The sequence below is a fragment of the Cervus canadensis genome, chromosome 12 (genome assembly GCF_019320065.1).
Source record: "Cervus canadensis isolate Bull #8, Minnesota chromosome 12, ASM1932006v1, whole genome shotgun sequence".
NCBI classification, from domain to species: Eukaryota; Metazoa; Chordata; class Mammalia; order Artiodactyla; family Cervidae; genus Cervus; species Cervus canadensis.
Genome location: NC_057397.1, coordinates 73,394,025 through 73,420,174, shown reverse-complemented (window position 1 = coordinate 73,420,174; position 26,150 = coordinate 73,394,025). Strand labels below are relative to the sequence as shown.

General features: G+C 40.5%; 1 protein-coding gene across 8 annotated transcripts in view; it reads left to right on the top strand.

Annotated features, from left to right (window-relative positions):
* RALYL (RALY RNA binding protein like) overlaps positions 1-26,150 on the top strand; it is a 773,956-nt gene that overhangs the window by 738,532 nt on the left and 9,274 nt on the right. For all 8 annotated transcript variants that reach the window (XM_043483548.1, XM_043483551.1, XM_043483550.1 and 5 more), the window contains one exon: positions 252-424. In XM_043483548.1, the coding sequence (XP_043339483.1) occupies positions 252-424 (173 nt within the window). The remainder of the gene's footprint in view (positions 1-251; positions 425-26,150) is intronic.

The following is a 26,150-nucleotide window of genomic DNA, read 5'->3' as shown; positions in this document are numbered from 1 at the left end:
TGTATGCACGGACCCGCTGGATTCCGCAAACTTTGCTAATTCTGTAACACATAATAAGCTTACATGTAAACACACGCCTGTCTGTGAACACACTTTACACAGCTGAATTAGTCCGACCTTGACATGCCTTTGTCTTCCTCACACCCTCCCTCGCACAGAGCTGACCCATTCCTAGACTGCTTTTTCATGGCTTATCCAAATGGCTCGTGGGCACCCCAAGGTAGCAGCCGTTTGCTTTCTCCCCTCCCCAGAAGCTCAGAAGAAGCAGCTGGAAGCGAGCCTAGAGCTGATCCAGGACGAGTGCGTGTCCGAGAACGCGGAGCACTCGGCGGAGGAGCCGGCAGAGGGGGCGCCGGACGCCGACGGGGAGGAGCTGACCGACGGCGTGGAGGAGGACTTCGACGAGGACGGCGCCCACGAGCTGGTAGGAGCCCGTGCCCGCGTGGCCGCGCCGCGGTCGTTCTAAGGTGGAGCTGGATGCTCGGGGGCTTATTTCTTCCCGCCGTGTGCATGCTCAAGGCGAACGTGGGCGGTGCTCTGCACATAATAAGTGCTCAATATATCTCTGCTAATTTAAAATTTGAGGGGACAAATGAACGAACAAGAACATGATAGGTTAGAATTGGGCACATTTGCAGGCTCAGATGAAAAATTCTGTCTGTCAACTGCTTCATCACAGCAGGAATCCTCCGTCTGCGCCATTAGCATGAGCCGTAGACGCGTATGATATCCCGGCAACTAAACAGTCGTCTACTGGAAGACGCGAGGCCCCGGTCAGTTCCGACTGCGTCAGCTCCGTGGTCAGCAGCGCTTTGGACACTGTTCGCTCAGGTCGCCCTTTAGCGTGAGGCCAGTTTATCATCTCAAGTGCCTGGGCGGCTTGACGACCAGCTCTTACGAGCTGTGGGTTTGATTAAGACCTGATTCTTTAGGCGTTTTATTTTCCCAATGTTGTAGTAATTATGCTGCTCATTTCCAGATGTTCTTTCCTGTATAAACACACCAGGGACTTGGTAAATATATGCTGACGAGGATGCTATTTCTCATATTTTATCAGCCATGAAATTAAATATGCTATCTTTAAGGGACTGCCTAATACAAATGATGAGAAGGCAAGTGTGTGTGTGTCTGTGTGTGTGCTGCCAGCTCTCAAACATATATGGACTGGTTATATTAAACTTGACTTAATCCTAGGTAATATCAGATTCCAATCTGTTTTAATACCCGTTGTTGCTGAGGTAATTTTGCTGTGGCTGTTATTTTAGCATGGTAACTACCCTGCCCTTGTTTCATGTATGGAATTCTATATTGATTTTTTAGCATTCCAGCTCTATTTAAATTGCATGGTACCTTTATTTAAGCTTTTGAGATAGGAGCCTTTAACAACCATTCTTATTTCTACAAAAGTCTGCCTCAGTTTGAAGGGTTTAAGCACCTATTTCTAGGACTGTTTTGATTTCTGGAATCTATTGAGCAGGGACTAGAATGAAAGGTTGACGAGTTTCTCTGCTTCTCCTCAGGCAGGACTTTAATCCACCAACACAAGTTCCTCAACCCATTCCAATCCGACTCCTGTTGTCACTGTCTCAGTGTGACTGCTCTTGTGGAGGTCTCAGGACGCTTCCATGATGCCATTACTCATGGTTGCTGCTCTGCTCTGTTCTTATTTCAATTTACCCCTCAGTGGAATTTGGCTGGAAACTGTTTAGGAGAATTTCTCAGAACACCAACTGCTCATTCTCACTCATCTGTGCTGGAAACTTTTCCCTCCACATCCCCACTTTAATAACTGAAGTAGCCCAGGGCCTTGTCGAGGGTTACCTTCTCTCTCTATGCACTTTATCAGTGTAACTTCATCAAATACCAGAGCTTTAAGTATTATTCATAGGCCAATGATTTCTAAATCTATATTTCTACTTCTTTTGTCTTCCAGGAATTCTAGACTCGAGTAGATGCCTGTCTCCTCAGAACTGTTCAATGAGCAATTGAAACTTAACATGCCAGAAACATTCTTGATTTTTCCAGCCATCTTATTCCTTTCCAGTCTTCCTCATTCTCATAAATAGCATCATCATCCACACAGCTGTTAAAAACCAAAAAGACTGAGATTGCTTTTGATTTGTTCCACCTGTCCCCATTAATTCTACCTCCAAATCATAACCCAACGCTAGTTACATCTCCAGTACAGCTAAACTGATCTTTTTGCTTCAGCCCATGCAATCCACTCTCTGCACATGAAGGATAAAAGTCATTTTAAACTGTAACCCAGACAATGCTGCTCCTTTGCTTAAACATCTACAGTGCTTTTTATCATATTTCGAATCAAAATCCCCAAGTGTGTGAATTTAAATTATGATGAAGTTGGGTGGAAGAGGCCAGGAGAGAGAGAGAGAGAACTTGGTGAGGAAAAATGGAGAAAGTCCCTGGTACTGATAGGAAAGGAATCTTGGATGTAGATGTGTGTATAGGCTGAACTTTGACATGAAGAGAGACACTGTTTCATTGCAACAAACTGCATTAAGTCTGGGAATGTGGTGGCAGGTCCTTAAGGGAGTTCAAGCATGAACTATAAATCAGAGGGTGATAATCTCTGAAGCCTGAGTTGTTGTTCAGTCGCTAAATTGTATCCAACTCTGTGATCCCATGGACTGCAGCATGCTGGGCTTCCCTGACCTTCACTATCTCCCTGACTGTGCTCAAACTCATGTCCATTGAGTCAGTGATGACATTCAATCTTTTCATTCTTTTTTGTCCCCTTCTCATCCTGATCTCAATCTTTGCCAGCATCAGGGCTTTTTCAAATAAGCTGGCTTTTCACATCAAGTGGCCAAAGTATTGGAGTTTCAGCTTCAGCTTCAGTCCTTCTGATGAATATTCAGGGTTCAGTTCTTTTAGGATTGACTGGTTTGATCTCTTTGCTGTCCAAGAGACTCGCAAGAGTCTTCTCCAGCACACAATTTAAAAGCATCAATTCTTCAGTGCTCAGGCTTCTTTATAGTCCAACTCTCACATCCGTACATGACTACTGGAAAAAGCATAGCTTTGACTACATGGACTTTTGTCAGCAAAGTGATGTCTCTGCTTATTACTATGCTGTCTAGGTTGGTCATAGCTTTTCTTCAAGGAGCAAGAGTCTTTGAATTTTGTGGCTGTAGCCACCATCCACAGTGATCTTAGAGACCAAGAAAATAAGGCCTGTCACTGTTTCCACAGAGTGAGGAGAGATGGGCATTATCATAGATTTGAGGAGCATTGAGAAGATTTGAAGAAGCTAATATGAAAAGCATAGAAGACCACTAATTTGACAATATATAAAGACTGATGGTTAATGTCCATAGCTAGCTGAGTGTAAAGACCAAGAATTAGAGTAGTATTGTGCAGAATTTAAGGTGTATCAGAAGTACCTGGAGCTTGTTAACTCCCATTCCAGATTGTTAAAAATGCAGATTGCTGTGTCCCCTTCCAAGCGGCTCTGATTCGGTTCGCTGAGTGTGTCTGGGAACTCACGTTTCTAACAGGTTCCCACCTCGTGCTGCTGTTGGCAGTGTGGGGAGCTCTTTGAGAACCGCTGTTATGGAGGCGTCAGCCAGCATAGTTGTGGGGTTCTCTCCGTCAGATTTTATCGGTTGGATTGTTGCCAAATAAATCAAACACAACCAATAAGTAGAGTTGAGGACATAATAAAAAAGAGCGGGTAACTAGAGAGATCCTGGAATTGAACCTGAGCAGGGAAGTCAGGGAGCAGAGGGGGGACTGAGAAGGAGGAAACAGAGGCATAGAGTGAACAGGAGCCCCTATACCGTGAGGGACAAGAGGAAAGAAGAGGAGATAAACAAGAGAAAAGTGATGGCTGTCCTCCGAGACTAAGACAGGTCAGAGGGGCTGATGGGCGTGGGATCGGAGGAAAAGTCCCTGAGTCAGGAAGAACTCAGGAAAGTGAGAGGCTTGGATGCAAGACAGCTCGTGTACATGTGCATGAGCTCACCGCAAATACCAGCTAGGAGTAAGAGGAAGAAAGGTAGAAAATGCCAGCTGCCGTGAAAAAGATGGCAAGGCCCATTCTAGTCCCAGACCTGTCACTGTCTGATCCAGTCGATTCACCTTCAGTGTGACTTCTCTGACTCTCAACTTTCTTATTTGCAAATAGCAAAGTTAGATGGGAAATTTCTAAAATCGATTCTGTTTGATCTTTCCTCTGAGTGAATCTGTGTTCCAGGAACACCATTTCTGATGGTCAAGGCTTTAGCATGCAGCCAGGAGAACGAAGCCAAACCACGGTGCTTGGCTTACGCTCTAAATGCACAGAAAGTAACTGATTAGAACTCTTGCTGCCGGAGGTCCTCAGGTTTTTTCTCCTTCAACCTCTGCTTTATAACTGGGGAGCTTAGCTAATGGGAGGTAAGGACACTGTCTCCAGTATCTCCTTTTGTTTCTAAGACTTGGAAAAATATGAGTGAGAGTCAGTAAATTCAGTCCCTGTGGTCTAAATGGAGACTGCGGAGTCACTCCTAGGAACTGGCCAAGAGAAAATTGCCTGTTCTACTGTTCTCTCTTTTCCAGACCACATGATCTGAGTCATCCTTGGTTCCTGGAAAGGAAAGACACGTATCTTCTCTTTTTGAAGGGCGGGTATGATTACAGATTCAGCAAGAATGCAGTCTATCAATAATTAAGTTTTTAGGGATTATAGTTGGAACTAAAAAGAAGAGCTGGTATCCATATGCTTAGGCAGCTGCTCAGAGAAAATCTAAAATGAATGGGAAACAAGACTTGTATCTCAAACAAGAGAGACCCGGAAAAATGTGTTAGAGGCACAGCCATAAGTGGTGGCACCCCTTGCAGAGCTTGTGAAAAGCTGACGGCACGAACTCTGGCTCTATACATCGTCTAGATCTAAATATCCAGTTAGTGGGTTCCATTTCCATTAAGCAATCCATTCAATCTATGTTTAGGTGCCTGTTGTGTATGAACCAGGTGCTACAAAAGCTGTGCAGATAACTAAAATTATTGCTTTTTTGTAAAATGAAATAAGTAAATGGTTCTTTAGTAGTTTAGTGCCTAGAGAAGACTGATTTCCTTATGTAAAAGTAATAGGCTTGGACTTGATCATTTATGAGAAGTCAGCCAAGGCTGAAAATCTGTGACTCTATAATAATCTATGCCCATATATTTCATTAGTGCCTGTGCGTTAAGGTTTGAATATGTTTTAAATTGAACTCTAGATTGACATATTGTGCATACATTATCAAACTGCTACCATACTCATTTCTGAAAAAATCCATTAGCAAATATTTATTGACTGACCACTAATGAGATTTTTGCTGTGGGAATAATGAAGGAAATCTTTTTTTTTTTTCCCCCTCAAGAAGGCAGTGAATTAACTGAGGATAAAGGCTACAAGAAAAACATACAAAGCAGTGTATCATGATAAGACCCATATGAAAGATGCAATTTACAACTGGGGAATCACACATACCTGGGAAGTCAACAAAGGGTCCTGGCAGAAGGGATATTAGAAATTTACCTCAAAGGATGCTGAGTTAAGGAACAGCATCTGCTAAGATGCAGAAAGAATATTCAAATCACCTTTCATTGTTTTCAGATCATTTTATGGAAAGTATATTTAAGGTCCAAAATACATTAGATGGTTCGTATTATGTGGGGGGTGGGAGCATGGATGGATAGACAGACAGATAGCTAAGTAGATTTTTTGGTAAAACTACTAAAAACTTCACAAATAAAATACTTGCCTTTCAAACTCTTTTACTTTTTCCATACCCAGCAGAGTTGTAATCCCCTTTCATATAAAATGACATAACCCATAAAGAAGTAATCTGTGCCGAAATGGAAATTCTATAGAGAAGTAAGGGCTTTGTTATTGTTCAGTCGCTAAGCTGTGTCTGACTCTTTGCCACCCCATGGACTGCAGCACACCAGGCTTCCCTGTCCTTCACTATCTCCTGGAGCTTGCTCAAACTCATGTCCACTGAGTCGGTGATGCCATCCAACCGTCTCATCCTCTGTCGACCCCTTCTTCTCTTGCCCTCAATCTTTCCCAGCATCAGGGTCTTTTCCAATGAGTCAGTTCTTCGCATCAGTTGGCCAAAGTATTGGAGTTTCAGCTTCAGCATCTGTCCTTCCAATGAACATTCGGAGTTGATTTGTGCCCTGCTAGTTTAAAAGGGCAAATGAAATCTCCCCAGGTGCATGAGAAAAGATAAATGAGAAAGGTGACTGTGTACATCCAAGGACATCACATCCTGTCAGCTTCATTCAGGAGACGTTGAGAGTCTGATGAGTGTTTTCCAAAGCAAAGTTTTTGGTCGACTTATATCCAAAGGCCTAAGGTGCTTCTTAAAATGCTAAAATAGATTATATGGGGAAGAGTTCAGGAATCTGTCCTTTTATCGTTCTGAGGTTTGACATGACAGAGTGACGTCAAATCCCAAAGGAAACTAGATCGTGCAAACATTTAAATGCATTAGAGAATTGGAGCTCTTTTGAATTCTACTTGTAAATACTTCTGCTGAGTATATGTAGTCAAATCAGGCAAATCTAGTAAGAATCCACAGTAGAATTACCTAGCTAGAGAGTCTCATACTTAGGTATGCAACTTGAGTACTACATTATGGTACATCTTTCAGCATTTAACAAAATATTCAACTAAGCAGGAAGTCACCTGGGCTTACAAGCTATTGAGTTTCTGTGCATGCTTGGAAAGGTGTGGACCGCAAATCCAATGCTGTAATTGAAGAGAACTCAAAGCAGGCATTCTGATACACCACTGAAAAACTGGAATGCATAAAGCATTTTAATCAATATTCTTGGTCTTTGACTGAAAATATTTCCTTCTTTTTGAAGCTTTCTGTTCCTTTCTTAATTAAATCCTTCACCTGAATGCTCCGCCATATCCTCCATGCTTCAGTCTCTTTTTAATGTTGTCATTTGGACTAAATACTAGTTAGAGGACAAACAAGAATTTGGGAAGCACATTCCCAAAGGTGGTGCCAGGTGAGTTAGTCAGTGGTACGTACCACAAGGGAGCAAGAAAGTGTTTACTCAGCCTTTTGAGTTGAGTCTGTATTCAAGACCTTCATCTCAACCTCTGGCACGCCATCATAGGCTGTCTTCCCAATCCTCCTGACCACAGATAATGAGGACAGAAAGAAAATTTCCGCCCATAATTTGGAAGGGTCAGGGATAGGATGACCAGTCCTGGAGCATGTGACCAGCGCTGCCCAAGGGAAATGGGCTATGGCTGAGCCTTTGGTCTGTGGTAAAGGGTGTGCTAGGCTGACATTTCTGCTCTGGCGTCCCACCTTGGAATCCACCCTCTTCCTCTGCCCTTTCTGTAATAAATGTTCCTCAGAATGAATCTCACGCTAGTTTGTTTGGCATCTCCCTTGATTTCAATCATTTTTATTTTAGCTGAAGAACTCTGCTTAGCCCATTAGGGTAAACTTTCATTTTCCCTGGAAGGCTAGGTGGCTGAGTTGTTAAAAACTGAACTCTTCTCTTCCATCTGACAGAAGCAGTTCAGATCTTTATGCCTTTGGACAAGCTGGTTATCTATGTCTTTCATAGCCCAGAGTAGACTTTCTGTGAAAAATTTGTTACGTGTTTGCAGTTTCATTGTAGGGTATTTGTATTTTGCATGTGTGTTTAGCTTCATTCATTTAATCTTGTTACCCTGAAAGCTTCCATGCCTCAGTTCAGTCGCTCAGTCGTGTCCGACTCTTTGTGACCCCATGAATTGCAGCACGCCAGGCTTCCCTGTCCATTACCAACTCCCGGAGTTTACTCAAACTCATGTCCATCGAGTCGGTGACACCATCCAGCCATCTCATCCTCTGTCGTCTCCTTCTCCTCCTGCCCCCAATCCCTCCCAGCATCAGGGTCTTTTCCAATGAGTCAGCTCTTCGCATGAAGTGGCCAAAGTACTGGAGTTTCAGCTTCAGCATCAGTCCTTCCAATGAACGCCCAGGACTGATCTCCTTTATGATGGACTGGTTGGATCTTCCATGCCTATCTCGGTGTAAATTAGGTCCCGGTTAAGTTAACAACAGAAGTCTAAGAGCACCGTAGGAGCCCTCGCAGGGCTGCAGGACCTCGCCGCCCCCGCCCAGCCTCTCCGGTTGTTTCGGGGACCCCGGGGCGGGGGGCGGGGCGAGGGGGGGTTCCCGGCCGTGTGCGGGAGCGCGTGTCCCGCCGCCAGCCCCTCACCTGTCCTCCCCGGAGAACAGCCGTGCCGCAGCCTGCGCTGCTGCCTTGGTGACGGAATGTCGCTCTCTGCCAGTAGGGCTGCCTCCTCTGCAGCCAAGGATGCAACACCCGCGCGGCGCACCTGGAACCGGGCCCCTCAGGCCTCCGTGTGAAGCCACCCCGCACTCCACAACTAAAACTGGGGGAGCGATAGCCCTCTCTCCCGCTCCACGTTAGACGTTATCACCCGGGGCTGGAAGCCTGAGCCCGTAAAATCTTTGAGGGCCAAGAGTGCTTGGAAAGCAGCCGGTTGAGCCGCTGCCTGAATGTTCGCGGACGCTCCCTGCTTCCCCGCTTACCCCTCGGCCTTCTCCGAGCCGTGGTCAGTTTGGTCCTGTAAAAACTTCAGCCAGGTCGTTCTGTTTGAAGCTCTCTGCTAGCTGTCCACCTCCTCAAAGGAGAGCCATAGGTCCCCACGGCGATGCCGGCATCCCACACCTTTCCCCCGTCCCGGCTCTGAGCTCGGCCCACTCCGCCCGCAGCGGACACACTCACCCCAGACACACGCCCCGCCCAGCCCCTGCCCCGCAGCACATGTGGGGTGCCCCGGTGGTGGAGGTCCGCAAAATGGAATCCACATCCTAAAGGGTTCTTGAGGCTGTGTTAAATGTTTGACGTTTATGCCACAATGTCATGTAAATAAATCAGGAATTACCTGTATATAAGAGAGAATTAAGGTGCGTGTAACCTAGGGGTCTGATGCAAGTTTTTCTGGAGTGAGATAGAAGTAGGTTGTCCAGATTGAGCAAATAAAAACATAGGATACCAGTTAAATTTTAATTTCAGATAAACAATGAATAATTTTTTAATGTTATTATGCTCCCAATATTCCATGGGATATAATTGTAACAAAAGAAGTATCATTTACCTGAAATCTGAATTCAACTGAGCTTCCTATAATTTACCTGGCAACTCTCCATAGAAATAGGCTTGAATACTGGCCTTCAACACATCATTTAAGTTCTTTTAACTTCTTTTCATTGTTACCTATGAAAGTGGAATAATAATAACACCCCCTCATAAGGCAAGGACAGGAAGAGAAGGGGGCAACAGAAGAATGGGATGGTAGGATGGCATCACCGACTCAATGGACTTGAGTTTGAGCAAGCTCTGGGAGATGGTGAAGGACAGGGAAGCCTTGCATGTTGCAGTCCTTGGGGTTGCTAAGAGTCAGACATGACTGAACGAAATAAGGCAAGAAAAGCAAACCAGTCCATCCTAAAGGAATTCAACCCTGAATATTCATTGGAAGGACTGACACTGAAGCTGAAGCTCCAATACTTTGGCCACCTGATGCGAAGAACTGACTCATTGGAAAAGAGCCTCATGCTGGGAAAGGTTGAGGCTGGGAGGAGAAGGGGACGACAGAGGATGAGATGGTTGCTTGGCATCACCAACTCAAAGGACATGAGTTTGAGCAAAGTCAGGGAGAGGATGGACAGGGAAGCCTGTCATGCTGTAGTCCATGGGGTCTCAAAGAGTCACACTGGACTTAGCAACTGAACAACATAAGGCTCTCGTAAGTTCTGAACTGAACTGAACTGAAGGATTAAATGAGATAATTCATGATGTACACTTAACAAACTCTCCAACACAATTTAAAAAGCTAATTGCAGCTATTATCATTATTAATATTATAGCTGCCATCTCATTTTGCAAGTGAAGCTTTCAATAAAATATTACAGAATTTCTAGCAACATAGTCTTTCATATGGAAACTTGTGTCTTTAAAGTCTCTAGAGAGTCAAATTTGTTTGAAAGGCACTTCTTGTTTGATAAGAAAGCCTCCAGGAAACAAATGTCATTTTCTGAGAAGAATTATACTTTGTTTTCATCTTGTAAAGTTTTTCCTTGGTTTTGTACTTGCCAGCTTATTTCATTCAAAAGAATTCCTTTTCAAGTCCTTTAATGAATTAAAAAGAAAAAAACAAGATAATACTAATAGTAGCCTACAGTGACATACGGCTTTTATTTTAGTTTTTGTTATAGATTTGTTTTCTGGCTCATGAGATCTGTCCACCAGTTTAATTTAAAAGATGGTCAGTTGTGGTTTTGAAGAATCCGAGCATGTGAGAAGCCTTAAATATCATATTTCCTGTGGTCATCCAGCCACTCATTCATTAAAAGAACCAAGAAATTTTTGAATGAAATAACAGAAACTCAGTAATGTACCAGATATTGCTAGTTGCTGAACAAAGAACACGGCGCGGTGGCTTCTGATTCCATGGAGCACTCACTGGGTAGGAGAGGATCGTGCTGTAACCAGAAAAAATAAACAAACATTAACAAAAACGTGTGACAAGTGCAGTTATCCCTGCATCAGGACAGTAGCATATGGGGAGTGAAATGACAGAACAAATGAATCTGGACAGACTTCACAAAGGTTGAGACATATTTGGGGTTTCATTCTTAAAGAAAAAGCTTGTACAAGGAAAACAAAGGCTTAGATGGCGTTACCAACAGAACATACCAAACGGAAAGGATGGACTTTAGTGTCTGTTGGGATGTGGTTCTCAGTGGGTGATCCCAGGACCCGCAGCACCATATCGTGTGGAAACATTTCAGAAAGGCAGATTTCCAGAAAAGCGTATTCTCAGGCTCTGACTCAGACTCCCTGAATCAGAAACTCTGGGGGTGAAGCTCAGCAGCCTGTGTGTTAACAAGCCCTCTCGGTGGTTCTGTTGCTTATAGTTTGAGAATCACTGGACTACAGTGACAGAGTTTACAAATCCAGGTGCACATAGAATTACCAAGTGTGCCTTTTTATGAATCCCAGTGACAGGGCGCTCACGCTGTAACAGTTAAATCAGATTAAACTTGGGGGTGGGGCCCAAGCAAAAGTCCAAAGATGGCTTAGTGTGTAGCCAGGGCTGAGGGCCCGTGAGATAAAGCACATAGTACATGAAGAAGGATGAATAGGCTCTTAACCAAAGAAGACAGAGACACGTAAGAATTCACTCAAAACCACTAGTATTCATGAAAATAAAAATTAAGCCAACAACAAAGCAACAGGAAACACCCTCCCCCAGAATGCTCAAAATTGACTGGTAGGATCAAATGTTGGCATGTTGGCAAAGATGTGGAGTGCTGAAACTGTCCAACATGCTTAGGCAGATACAATGCAACAGTCCTTTAGAATGTCTGGGAATTTCTTATAAAACTAGACATGACTGAGGCAGCAGTTCAACTCCTAAGCCTTCAAAAGAAAAGAAACTATGTGTCTGGGAAGTACTTGAATAAGAACCTTTTAGCAGTTCTGCTCATAGTATCCCAAAACCAGAAACAATTCATCAATAGGAAAATGGATGTATAAAGTGGGGTCCATTCACATAATGGATACTACTCAGTAATAAAAGAGAGCAAACTATTGATATGTGTAACAATGTGGGCAAATTTTAGAAACATCATGCTTAGTGAAAGAGACCTTGTACAAAAGAGTATTGTGTGATTGCCCTTATATAAATAAAAGTTGCCTGAAATGTAAGTTAGGAGTGGAGACTGACTTTCCTGAAGTGGCATTCTCTTCCTTGTTCTGGTGAAAATCCATTTTTATTTCAATAAAAATAAATCCCTAATGCCATACCCTCTAGAAACCTTCCTGATATTCCCAGAGTTAATTGAGGCCCCTAACTTGTGCAGAAGCTTATTCGGACACTCACTTCACTGCTGCTACTACTTCTTAAAAGTGTTCATTTCCACCCCTTGCAGGCTGGATGGTTTCTTTTGGTTTTGGATTTCTCATGCATAACCCAGCCTTCATGGTCTGGCAGGACATAGGGATGAGTGAGGTGGGTGGAATAGAGGGATGCTGGGTTACTTGACAATATCTGACGCATCCTATCACACATGTGGGTACACGCTGTCCCTCCTTCCTTGAGTATCCGTCCCCACTCTTTTTTCCATCTGACTGGTCAGCACATGCTGTTCTTTCAGACCTACGTCACATGTCATGAATCCATCCCTGCACAAGGGCCCCGGCCTGTTCTGAACACCACTGGGTTTGCTTATTTCTTAGACCCCAGTGTATGTGTCTCCTCACGCTTAACTTGCTATGTTGTGGTTAGTGATTTCCTTTCTTTCTGGCTCCCTGATTTGTGAATTTCTCAGGGCCTGTATTCTCTGGTGTTTTTCCTTAGTGCGGTGCTTAGCGCGAGTTAATGTTAATGAATATTTGTTAAAGAAAGCGAGAAACATATCCTCAGATTACCTCAAACTGGGAGTGCTTGTATCATTTTTAAGTGCATTTTATTATGTACTGTGTTCTAAATAACACTTGTGTGTGATGCTCTCTGTGATTTACAGCAATATTACTCAAAGCAGAGGAACAAACAGTTTTCATTATAACTCACTCACTAGGTCGTTCCGGCAGCAACCTGCACCGTCGCGGCGCTGAGGAGGAACAGCAGGAGGCTTAAAACCACACATCAAAGTCAGCATGGCACTGTTGGTTTTCTGTGATTTTGTATTGTTACCTCCTGCGAGGGATGAAAATGCGAATTTAAGTAACCCAAATTTAGTTAGGAAAGCTAGAACACCAAGCTATAAAACAAACAGAACCTAAGTTTCCCCATCTGCAGTTTTTAAGCCCCCAAAGTATACAAAAACCCAAAAAATTACAAGTTCATAAGAAAATAAATTTCAGAGAATTCAAAACTAAACTATGCCCAGATAAGTATACTAGATGTTATGATTCTGACTTCAGCAGGAGAGCAATGTGGTCTCTAGAGTTAAGGAATTTTGAGATGTTAAAAGTATTGTGGTAGACAGGCAATTTCCAAACGGTCTCTGTACTAATGTTAAGAGGCAGAATAATAAATCTAGTCTCTCTACTACTGTGAAGAGGCAGAATAATAAATCTAGAGTATAGACTCAAACAAAATAAGATATTTTCACAATCCCAGAGCTCCTGTGTGGAGAGAAACAAAAGATGAAGAGAATGGTACTGAAGTCCTTTAGAAATGAGAAGCAAAAAAAAAAAAAAGAAATGAGAAGCAGTCCAAAAATAAGTCTTAAGTGTATAAAAAGATGGAAAAAGCACTGTTTTTCTAGTAATGCTGTAATGTGCTGCAGGAAAATAGAGCAATCTGAAGTATTAATGCTGTCAGACTTCACAAGGCTAGTTATGAAAGTTGTTGGAGACATAAAACAATTCTGGCAACAAAAAGACCCTGGGCTACCAACACAGAAGAGAAAGTGCAATTTCTTGAGTAAACATTCACACATTTACATGCATGCAAGCACCAAAGTGACCACAAAATTAATGTCAAAGAAAAATTGCACTGTATATGGACTTTACTAAGTTAGGGTTAAGGTTAGGAGATGATTTATTTGAAAGAATCATTGTAAGGAAAGATGGAACTATTCTGATAGGCTTGAATGTAAGATCTGTGAGTATCTCAAGAGTCAGGCCAAACGGATTTTTCTTTTAATAGAGAGGAGTAAACAAGACTAGAAAGAACTGAATGTTAGAAAATGGGGTGAATGGAAATAATGGGAGCGGCCTGTTTTCCAGGAGGGATTCTTCCGGAGGGACTGTATGTTGGCTCAGGTTGATGGTGGGCCAAAGTTCAGTGTCCAGAAGGCAGAAGTTTATCCAAAGTTTGGTTAATGAGAATTTTGTTATCATTGATCAACAAGGATAAAACAGTTTAGCTAGTCATTTATGGGTTCAAGAATAAGAATGCCTCTGTGTCTAGCTGCATCATAGGTAAAGAAGGAAACATCGGTGATCTTGCAAGAATCCTAGTGGTTCTTTGCAGGAAACATTTCCAGAAACACAAAGGGTGAAATAGTGACCGGGGGCATGGGGGGCCCTGGGGGAGAGCGGGATTCTTGACCATCACTGTTTCTCAGGATCACAGGGCTTAAGTAAAATTCAGCATTATTATGTAGGCTGCCCTGGTGACTCAGACAGTAAGGAATCTGCTTGCAGTGTGGGAGACCTGGGTTTGACCTCTGGGTGGGGAACATCCCTGGAGAAGGAAATGGCAACCCACTCCAGTATTCTTGCCTGCAGAATCCCATGGACAGAGGAGCCTGGAGAACTGCAGTCCTCGGGGTTGCAAAAGAGTCGGACCCGACTAAGTGACTAACAATTTCACTTTCAGAGTTTATTTGGCCCGTGATTTTGGAGATATCTCTACACTGTAAATATTAGGGAGTGGGATTAATTCCTGTTGAGATTTATTCCTGTGTCAAAAATTGGAAGAAGGATCCAGATTCACTTGACCTCCAAAGAAACACTCTAAGAAAAGCAGTGAGGGGAATTTGGTCCCTTTGTCCTTTTTATTTGTTCTTAAGTTTTATTTATTTATTTTCTGTCTGCGCTGGGTCTTTGTTGATTGGGCCTTTCTCTAGTTGCAGTGAACGAGGACTACTCTCTAGTCGTGGCCCAAGGGCTTCTCCTCACTGTGGTTGCTTCTCAATGCCGAGCACAGGTTCTAGGCATGCAGGCTCCAGTAGCTGTCTTCAATCTGAATGCAGAGACTCCAATCCAAATAATGAAACACACACACACACACACACACACGCACAAAGTTTTATCTATGGAAAATAAGCATCCTGTTCTAACTGGGAGACAACCATTATTCCATTAAGGATGAGTAAGATTCTACACACTCATATTGGTAACATAGGATTCTTAAAGGAGCCTGTCTGTGTAGTCTGCTCATAATGCCTATTTTTACGTCAAAAGGACAAAAGGCCCATCATGTTGTTCTCATGATGTCTCACCAAACATTAAGTCAATAAATTCTTATAAGATTTGAAGAGGCAAAATTATCTTTCTCTTCCTATAAATTATTCCCAAATCCCAAAAGGCAAAAACTACTGGACAGAAGGTCCTCAGTGACACTGAGCGCCATAAAACATAAACAGCTGAGGGTAGATGTGTGTTTTTCCGTTCCTGCCGTTTTAATTCAGACAGCTGGCAAATGCCCATCAGATGGTTATTATGCACAGGCACCATTTTAAGCCCTGGTGAAAGAAAGTGAATAAGAAGGAGAAAACTCTCTGGGAGGTAGATGAGTGAAAGCTTACATTCTGATTCACTGGTGCTCAAGCTCGGGTGCTGTGACCCTGTGGACTGTGGCCCACTAGGCTCCTCTGTCCACGGGATCTCTCAGGCATGAATACTGGGGTGGGTTGCCATTTCCTCCTCTAGGAGAGCTTTCTGACCTAGGGATCAGACCTGTGCCTCCTGTGTCTCCTGCATTGCAAGCAGATTCTTCACCACTGGGGAAGCCCTATACTCTGGTTTTATATTGTTGTTCAGTCACTCAGTCATGTCTGACTCACTATGGACCGCAGCACACCAGGTCTCCCTGTCCATCACCATCTCCCGGAGTTTGCTGAAACTCATGTCCACTGAGTTGGTGATGCCATCCAGCTGTCATGGGAGTGTGTAATTTCCTCAGCTCTGTCTTGCTGCAGCTAAAATTTTAAGTGGCAGACCAGTGTTACAGCTCAGTTACAGCTCAGTTTTATTTGGCAAGCAAAGAAAAATACATCCTCGAAGTGTGAGGGTGCGCCAACCCAAAAAAGGAGCAGAGAAGAGAGAGGCACAATCTTGGCTCCTCTTTTTATATGTTTTTCTCTTCCCCCTGAGCCTGCCCTATATAAACTGTGCTAGCCAGGAGGGCTGTTTCTTTCACCTGCAGTTCTCATTCCGGTCCTTGGACCTTCCTTTGTTCTATTTTCACGGGCTTTTCCATTTCTTTGTCTTTTAGCCACCGCTATTTGGGACTCCTTTTTCCTATTCTAATTGCCTAACATAACCATCTCATCCTCTTTTGTCCCCTTCTCCTCCTGCCTTCAATCTTTCCCAGCATCAGGGTCTTTTCAAATGAGTCAGTTCTTCGCATCAGGTGGCCTAAAGTATTGGGGTTTCAGCTTCAGCAACAGTCCTTCCAATGAATATTCAGGACAGATTTCCTTTAGGATGGACTGTTTGGATCTCCTTGCAATCCAAGGGACTCTCAAGAGTCTTCTCCAACACCACAGTTCAAAAGCATCAATTCTTTGGCGCTCAGCTTTCTTTATAGTCCAACTCTCACATCCATACATGACTACTTGAAAACCCATAGCTTTGACTAGATGGACCTTTGTTGGCCAAGTAATGTCTCTGGTTTTTCATATGTTTTCTAGGTTTGTCATAGTTTTTCTTCCAAGGAGCAGGTGTCTTTTAATGGTGACTTTTAATGCGGTCACCATCTGCAGTGGTTTTGGAGCCCAAAAAAATAAAGTCTGTCACTGTTTCCATTGTTTCCCCTTCTATTTGCCATGAAGTGACTGGATGCCATGATCTTGGTTTTTGAATGTTTAGTTTTAAGTCAGCTTTTCTCACTGTCCACTTTCACCTTCATCAAGAGGCTCTTAGTTCCTCTTTGCTTTCTTGCCATGAGGGCAGTGTCGTCTGCATATCTGAGGTTAAAATATATAGAATGAGGTTAACATTCCAGTTAGAGACATATTCTAAAACATATTCAATCTGAACCTACTCCATAAAATTAACACAATCACTAGAGTATTCAATTAATGGTTACTTGATTGTTCATTGTTAAGCAATCCTTCATTATTTAAATTTTAACTTTCCAGTTAAAAGGTCTATTTGGAATTCCCTGAAGAAAATAAATATGATAGATACTTTAGATAGAGGGCCTGTAAAAGGTAAATAGAAGTATAAATACAAAGTGAATTTTGTTAACCACCAGTAATCAACCAGCACTTTCTAAAGTTTTACCTTTAATGAAACTAGTATTAAAAAAATATGTGATATTTAAAGCTACTAAAATTTGCTAATTTTTTTAATTTTTAAAAATTTTTATACAATTTTAAAGTCCTACTTCCCATTTACAGTCACTGTACCATATTGGCTATATTCCTCATGTACAATATGTCGTTGAGCCTATCTTTTTTTTTCTCCTAATTGAAGGATAATTTCTTTACAATGCTGTGTTGGTTTCTGCCATACATCAACATATCAGCCATAGGCATACATATGTCCCCTCTCTTTTGAACGTCCCTTCCACACCCCACCCCATCTCACCCCTCTAGGTTGTTACAGAGCGCCAGGTAGAGCTCCCTGCATCATATAGCAAATTCCCACTGGCTCTCTGTTTCACGTGTGGTGCTGTGTATGTTTCAATGCTACGCTCCCAATTTGCCCCACCCTATCTTCCCCCATTGTGTACTCAAGTCTATTCACTTTGCATTACGCTTATCATATGCCCAGTAATTTGTGTCTCCCCACTACCCCTGTATCGCCCCTCCCCTCACCGGTAACAATTGGTTTGCTGTATATTTTTAGATTCCACATATGAGTGGTATCATACAGTATTTGTCTTTCTCTGTCTGACTTATTTCACTTAGTGTAACACCTTCCCAGGTGACTCCGTGGTTAAGAATCTACCTGCCAACCCAGGAGATGGAAGAGACATCTGGGTCAGGAAGATCTCCTGGAGAAGGAAATGGCAACCCACTCCAGTATTCTTGCCTGGACACTTCCATGGAGAGAGAAGCCTGGTGGGCTACAGTCCACGGGGCAGCAAAGAGTCAGACACGATTGAGCGCTCAGTGCACGACTCAGTGCATGACTGAGCATGCACACAGCATGAATACCCTCCAGATCCATCTATGTTGCTGCAGATGGCAGCATGTTGTTCTTTCTTATGTCTGAGTAGCATCCTTAAATACATATGTATCACGTCTTCTGTATCCATTCATCTATTGATGGGCACTTAGGTTGCGTCCGTATCTTGGCAATTATAAATAATGCTTCTATGAACATTGGGATGCATGTTTCTTTTCAACTTAGTGTCTTTGGTTTTTTTCAGACATATAACCTGGAATGGAATTGCTGCGTCATATGCTAGTTCTGTTTTTAGCTTTTTGAGAAGCCTTCATACTGTCTTACATAGTAACTGCACCAATTTACATTCCCACCAGCAGCGTACACAAGTTCCTTTTCCTCACATCCCCACCAACAGTTATTAATGTTCTTTTTGATGATAGCCTTTCTAAAAGGTGTGAGGTGCTTCAGAAAAATGTTTAGTTCTTCTGCTCATTTTTTAATTGAATTATTTGGTTTTGATGCTGAGTTGAACAGGCTATTTATATGGGTTGAATATTAATCCCTTATTAATCATATCATTTCCAAATATTTTCTCCCATTCAGTAGGCCGTCTTTTAGCTTTGTCAGTGGATTTCTTTGCTGCGCAAAAGGTTTTATGTTTAATTAGGTTACATTTCTTTATTTTTGCTTTTATTTCCTTTATTTTAGGAGACAGATCCAAAACATATTGCTGGGATTTATGTCAAAGAGTGTTCTGCCTATGTTTTCCTCTAAGAGCTTTATAGTATCCAGTCTTACATTTGGGTCTTTAATTCATTTTGAGTTTATTTTTGTATGTGTTGTAAGAGAATATTCCAATTTCATTCTGGTACATGTAAGTGTCCAGTTTGCTGAGCACCACTTGTTGAAGAGATCGTCTTTTCTGCACCGTATGTTCTCACCTGCTTTCCCACAGACTGACTGACCGTGAGTGCGTGGGTCTCTCCCTGGACTTTATTCCGCCCCGTTGATCTCAGTGTCTGTTTTTGCACCAGTGCTGTACTGTTTTGGCTGCTGTAACTTTAGAGTATAGTCTGAAGTCAAGGAACGCGACTTCTCCAACTCTTCAATATTACTTTGGCTATTTGGATTCCTTTGTATTTTCATATGAATTTTAAAATTGCTTGTTCTAGTTCTGTGAAAAATGCCATTGGTATTTTTATAAGAATGCATTTACTCTATAGATTGCCTTGAATAGTATGGTCATTTTAAGAATATTTAAATGACTGACACTTGGTCATTTAACAATCCAAGAGCCTGTTATATCTTTCCATCTGTTTGTGTTACCTTCAGTTTCTTTCATCATCATCTTAAACCTACCTAAGAAGGCAAAAGACCCTTTTTTCTGTAAATTATAAGATACTGTTGGAACAAATATACAGTATTTTTAAGAAATAAAGGGCTTCTCTGATAGTTCAGTTGGTAAAAAATCTGCCTGCAATGCAGGAAACCCCAGTTTGATTCCTGGGTCAGGAAGATCCCCTGGAGAAGGGAAAGGCTACCCACTCCAGTATTCTGGCCTGGAGAGTTCCATGGACTGTATAGTCCATGGGGTCACAAAGGGTCAAGCATGACTGAGCGACTTTCACTCATCCTTAAGAAATAAAAATAGTTTGAGGAAATGATGTAAAGCATAAGAGAATCAAAAGAATTAATTTTTATTATTTATTAATAATTGTATTGATTATTAAAATTGATGATTTTATTATTTCAATAAAATAATTTTGAAATAAGTGAACACATGTGCTTATGAGTATGCTCAACAAAGCTTATTACATGTTTTTTAAAATCCTCCCATTTTCCTGTCAGTCACTCATGGGAAATAAATAATTCACTGATTGCCTAGTAGGTGTAGATTTGCTTCATTTGACTTTTAAAGGGTCATTTTAACTAGAATTACTTTCAGTTTAGGGGAAACATAGAGAATACAAATTGCATCTTGTAAGGGGCATTCTTTAAATTGCCCTGTAGCCATGGAAACATCATTTTAGAGTCACAGACTAGACCTAGACCTGGTTTCTGAAGCATCCTGTGTGCTCTGTGGCACAGCATATGCAAATTCTGTTAGATTCTCTGGTGCCTTTCCACTGCTCACTGTTTTTAAATGGACAGCTGTGTGTCGGTAAAGACTCCAGGCACGGAAGTGCGTGTGAATGTGTTCACTGCATTTGTTCAACAGCCAGGTGAAGATTAGTGTCTTAAACCTTTCCTACTTATCTTTACATTCAAAGAATGTCCACAGAAGTAACTCATTTCATCCTATTAAATAATGAATGTTGGATCCCTGACACAATACTAATATATTCCTTCAATCTTCTGACACTAATGCTATATGATATTACATTTTTTTAATTATCATTTTATTCTTCCAGATCTGTATATTAGTGATAATTTCTATTTCTACAATATCAAATCTGTAAAACACTGAAAACTTCAGTTATATTTTCTTTATTCTAAATCTAAAATGTTATTCACAAGTATTATTCTATCTGGAAATATCAGAAACTATTTCTTAGATACATCAGGCAATTCATTTATCCACAGTGTTAAAGTATATTCAAATTACACGTGATGATGTTCCAACATTTATCCATTGGATGGCTTAATAGACATTTCCAGAAAGAGACAGTTAATTGTAAATACTAACCTCCAATTGTCTTATACAAAGGTTGTTGAATTTATTGGCCTAAGAATTTTACCCACCAAATGACTAGCTCTTTTTTTTTAAGTTTTGAATTTTAATGTTCCAAATATAGTTGATCTATTACCAAGTATTATAAACATAGGACTTTACTGACTTTTTATTGCTGGTTTTTAAAATATTGAGTGTGATAAGCTTAAAAAACTTCAGAACAAAAATTTTTAAAGTAGTTAAATGACTATGATCATTTGATAAATATCAGAGCCAGAAACTTGTGCTTGAGCAATCTAAGAAAGTCATTAACAGCAGTATTTCTGATGGAACTAATGTTATACCTTTTCAAGCTACACTGAATCTAATAATCTGTGACAGAAGAAATGAGAAAAGGTGTGAAAGCTTTTCATTAAATCAGAAATTGAAAGAAAGGGGAAAAAAGATTTTTTTCAATTTGATTCATAGCTCAGCTGACAGGGTCCCAGTGGAAAAGAAATTAATTGTCTAAATGGTGCTGACCTTTTACACTCCTTGCCCCATATTCTGGAAGTGAATTCCTAAATCTATTTGCCTGCAATGATATGAAGTTTATACCCAGGCAACATTTGAATTGCAAAGGGCATCTTCGCTTCACATTCCCCCTCCACAACCCACACCGTGTGCCTTTATTACGAAGCAGCAGGGGCCTGTGTCTTGCTGGTCCCCGTGCTTAAAACTCTGGCGAAAGCAAACCAGTCTGCACCATCAGCCCCGCTCTACCTCAGAATCTCCCCTCAAGAAACTCCAACAACCTCTCGGCTTGCTCTGAATATGGAAAAATGACAAGCTCCAGGGTAACCTGGGATGAGATGAAAGTTCAGGCCTTTGGAAGACTGATAAGAATTCTTATCAACTGGAACCTGATAAGTATTCTGGATACTTTGTACATGTTTGATATTTTCTACCTTGCCACACACATTTTTAGGAATACATATTAATAATATGCAGTAACATTTCCTTAAAGCAAATTTTGCTAACCCGTGGCCTACTGGAAATAACATCTAAAGCTGCTGCCATTTAAAGCTCTGTGAATTGGATAAGGTGTGGAATCTTTGGGGGCTTAATTATTTCAAAAATGTAGAAAAATAGCTTGTCTTACAAAGGCAGAAAACTGAAAATGTGTGATACAATATATACATACACATAAACACACATGCACAGAGAGAGAAGATTTTTATTTCATTCCAAGTCAAAAAATAAAAGAGGACAAGGAAACTACTTATTCCATTTTCATTTCCTTCCAGGATTAATAATGAGGTTTTTTTTATATACATCATTTCATTTATTGACTAAAATAATGTTGGGGAATAGGTATTTTATAAGTAACTGGTTTAAGAGAGTAACGTCCCTAAGGTCATCCTGATAATAAAGGCAGACTCAAAATTCAATAAGGGTCTGTAAGATCCACAGACTAGTATTTACAGATGATATTAATTTTAATCAGTGCTGTACCTTTATGATCTTTGATGATAATTTAACTTAACTTTAAAATTAAATTGACTTATCTTTTTAATGTATAATAAACGTATCTTTAAAACTAAACTTTGGTTCAGTCCAGTAAATGGAAAACCATATTATCCTTTTCGTAAGTAAGGAATATATTTTAAATAAATATAATGAAAAGACATGACTTTTTAAATTTAGTTTGCTGTTTTCATATGTTGAAAAATCTTGCATTCCTGTTTTTCTCTCTCACCCCCTCCCGTCTCTCACTGAAAACAAAGACAAGAAAATGTAGACAGTGGTAGAGAGATGTCAGAATAAGCGTGAGCAGAAACTTTCTCTTTAATGCAATCAGAACTGTAAGAACACCGGGCGGGACAATTTTCTCACGGTGGAGTCCACGTCTCGAATGCATCTTCCCACCTAACAGCGTCTCGGGCACCTGCAGCTGTTCTTACCACTCTGAGAACAGGGAGCTCCGCCGAGCTGCCCCGCACTCCACACTTGATGAGATGATGACTGAATGACATTCTGATTGGCCATCACCCTCCTACAGTCGTCTGCCTTGTAGTTTTCTGCTTGAAATTGGCAGAAATTTTACATGCAAATTGACTTGTTAGTTTGCATTAGGAAAGTATGCCAAATGTTACAGAATTTGATATTTCTTTTTAATCAGGCGCATAGCTTCTCATTTAAATACCTTGATGCATCTCATTCCTCTGGATTTTATCTGTGTGCTCAAAATTTGCAATTTTTGTTTCTATAAAAAGCATTCAATGTCATCTCTTTTAAATTTTTTTTCTTAACTTTTACTGTAAGAAAAATGTTAGTATGAATTGAAAAAGTTTAAATTATCATTGTATTTATATAAAAAGTAATAACTATGAAGTCAGTGTCAAACTTTATCCAGAATTTTAAATAGCCTTAAAATTTAAGATTAATTTTATTTTCTAATCATTGAGGCCACATTTGAGCTCTGTAAATACTAATGCTAAGCAAGGACATTTTTCCTTGAACTATCTCTAAATTGAGTAACTATTTCTGAAAGTAAATTGTCCAGTGCTCAATCGTGTCCGACTATTTGCGACCCCATGGACTGCATCATTCCAGGCTTCCCCATCCTTCACCATCTCCCAGGGCTTGTTCAGACTCATGTCCACTGAGTCAATGATGCCATCCAACTATCTCATCCTCTGTCACCCAGTTCTGCCCTCAATCTTGCCCAGCATCAGAGTCTTTTCCAATGAGTTGACTGTTTGCATCAGGTGGCCAAAGTATTGGAGCTTTAGCTTCAGCACCAGTCCTGCCAGTGAATATTCAGGACTGATCTCCTTTAGGACGGACTGGTTTGATCTCCTTACAGTCGAAGGGACTCTCAAGAGTCTTCTCAGCACCACAGTTTGAATGCATCAATTCTTCAATGCTTAGCCTTTTTTATGGTCCAGCACTCACATCCTACATGACTACTGGAAAAACCATAGCTTTGACTATGAGGACCTTTGTCAGCAAAGTGATATCTCTGCTTTTTAATACACTGTCTAGGTTCGTCATAACTTTTCTTCCAAGGAGCAAGCATCTTAATTTCATGGCTAAAATCACCATCCACAGTGATTCTGGAGCCCAAGAAAATAAAGTCTGTCACTGTTTCCACTTTTTCCCCATCTATTTGCTGTGAAATGATGGAACTGGATGCCGTGGTCTTAGTTATTTAAATGCTGAGTTTTAGGCCAGCTTTTTCACTCTCCTCTTACACTTCATTAAGTGGCTCTTTAGTTCTTCACTTTCTGCCATAAGGGTGGTGTCATCTGTGTACCTGAGGTTATTGATATTTCTCCCAGCAGTCTTGATTCCAGCCTGAGCTTCATGCAGCCCAACAGGAAAATAAATCAGGTTGAAGACATTCACCATAAAATTGATGTCTTTCCTATATGAGGTATAGTATTTTCTTATGGTATATTTTCTTTAGATAAAATTGGTTACTTCTTTTCACAACTCAAATGGGTTCAGCCAATGAAATGATTACACTAAAATATTAATAATGGGTAGCTGCTATCACCTTATAGTTATGTAGCCATTGATAGTGCTATAAAAATAAAACATGATACAGAAGTCCAATTACAAAATACCATTACCTATGACCCTCTAAAATAAAGTTTATTTATTTAAAAGGTTTTAAGGTTATGTGCAAATAAGTAAACATTTGTAATTCTTCTTTGTGACTCAGAAGCCAATTTCCTGTGCTCTTTTACTTGCCTACATTGTTAGCAGAAAAATAGAGAATCTGCAGAATAGTGTCATAAAAGGCTTCTCTATTGGCTTCCGAGCACTCATCTACCAAAACCCCATTAGACAAAATGCAGCTCCTGAGGCCTGAACAAACCAACAAGTCGTTGGGGACATTCTGTCTGAAACTTCATCTGAACCATTATTTTCCCAGCACCTCTCATCGAGAACACACATTTTTTAGAGGAAGTTTTGGGCGGAGAGCATGTTGTTGCCTACATTCAGACATGAGCCACCTATTCTTTGATGTTTATTCCAAACCAAGTATTTATTTTAGTTAGGCCTTCAAATAAGGGCCACAGTGTGATTCTGGACTGGATTTATTTTATCCCTTTCAGTAAGACCCCAGGTAGGTGACTTTCTTTCCTTATTGCCTCAGACTTCTCTTCATTAAGATTTGAGCATGTGTAAAATGCTATAGAAATCATTTATAGTTTCCCATGTACATAGCAGTTGTAGGAGATATTGCATTTATGTGCCAGGTAATACCACAGAGGGATTACTCAGCAATAAACACCAGGTGTAGGTGATAATTACAGAAAGCTAGGCAAACACAGTGCCCTTCCTCTTTAACACACAGCACAGATTAGTGGTCAGGAGTCTTTCCTAGATTTCCAAAGTCAAAGCCGATGAACAGATGATGATACTGCCTTCTGTTCAGGTCCATAAAGTGTGATTTCCTAGAGGAATCTAATTATAAAGGAAAAAATCACTTCCAATAAAAATTGAGGACATATTTGTTCACAGAAATCTTCCAGAACACAGCTTATCTTAAATTATTTCATCAATTTATTGAATTAAAATGCTCCAAGCTCTTATTTGTCTTGACCCATACCAGAATGATCATATAATTGATACTATTTCTAAATTCTACCTTCTCTTAGAGTATTAAGGAGAAAACAGAGGTAAGTGAGCTGGTATCCAAAACCTATTTCAAAAAAGCACTGATGGGTGGTATAATATAAATTTGTCCTATAAGACAAAGTCCAATTTCCAATACCTCCTTCTTGTTTTACAATCCTGGGGTTTATTTTTTAGTAATCAGGCAATATGACTCTGAGATCTCTCTGAATTATTCAGGATTTTCTTAGATCCAGTGTAATTTGAGTGCCAAGAGTATTTTCATAGTATCCCAAAGCTTTAAACCTTAAGATTTTTTAATCAACTGAATTTCTCAAATATATTGACAAAAACACTTTATTAATAAAATAATAGTATAATTATTTCTTTCACTTTACTATTTCACTTGTCCTCTCAGATTAATTTTGCTCAATTTAAAATTGAAGATATTTTATTATGTTCTAATTATTTGATAAGTATATACAGTAAATTTAATTAAATTAAATGAAAATTGTTAAATAACCATGAAAACCTTTCCCTAGCTATTCTGAATGGTTGTGAATTAACTATATTATTGTCAAGGGGTTTTAAATTTCAACCTCTAAACCAATCAATTCTAAATCACATTTTCAGTTATATATAAAATAATTTTTAAAATATTTCTTCTTGTGTGCCAAAAGCAGTTACTGAAAGAACTGTATAAAGCAATAAAAATGTGTAAAATTTCAAAGTTCATAATAATCTTAGCATTAATCAGCATTTGGCTTCTAGCATTGGAATTAACTTAAGCAATTTGGAGTATTATCCTAAAATTATCATTATCTTTTACTAGCATTGGGAGTAACTAATGGTTGTTTGACACTATATAATTAGCATGAGAAATTGAAATCAGTGCATGATCAAATACCAGTTATGGGCCAAATAAGATTACTATGATTTATCAACTCAGCTACTCAAATATGATTGTCAGTGAGCCCAAAACACTCAAAACACAATCATAAGTATCTTCAGAAAGTATCAGAGAACAGTTTTGAAAGAA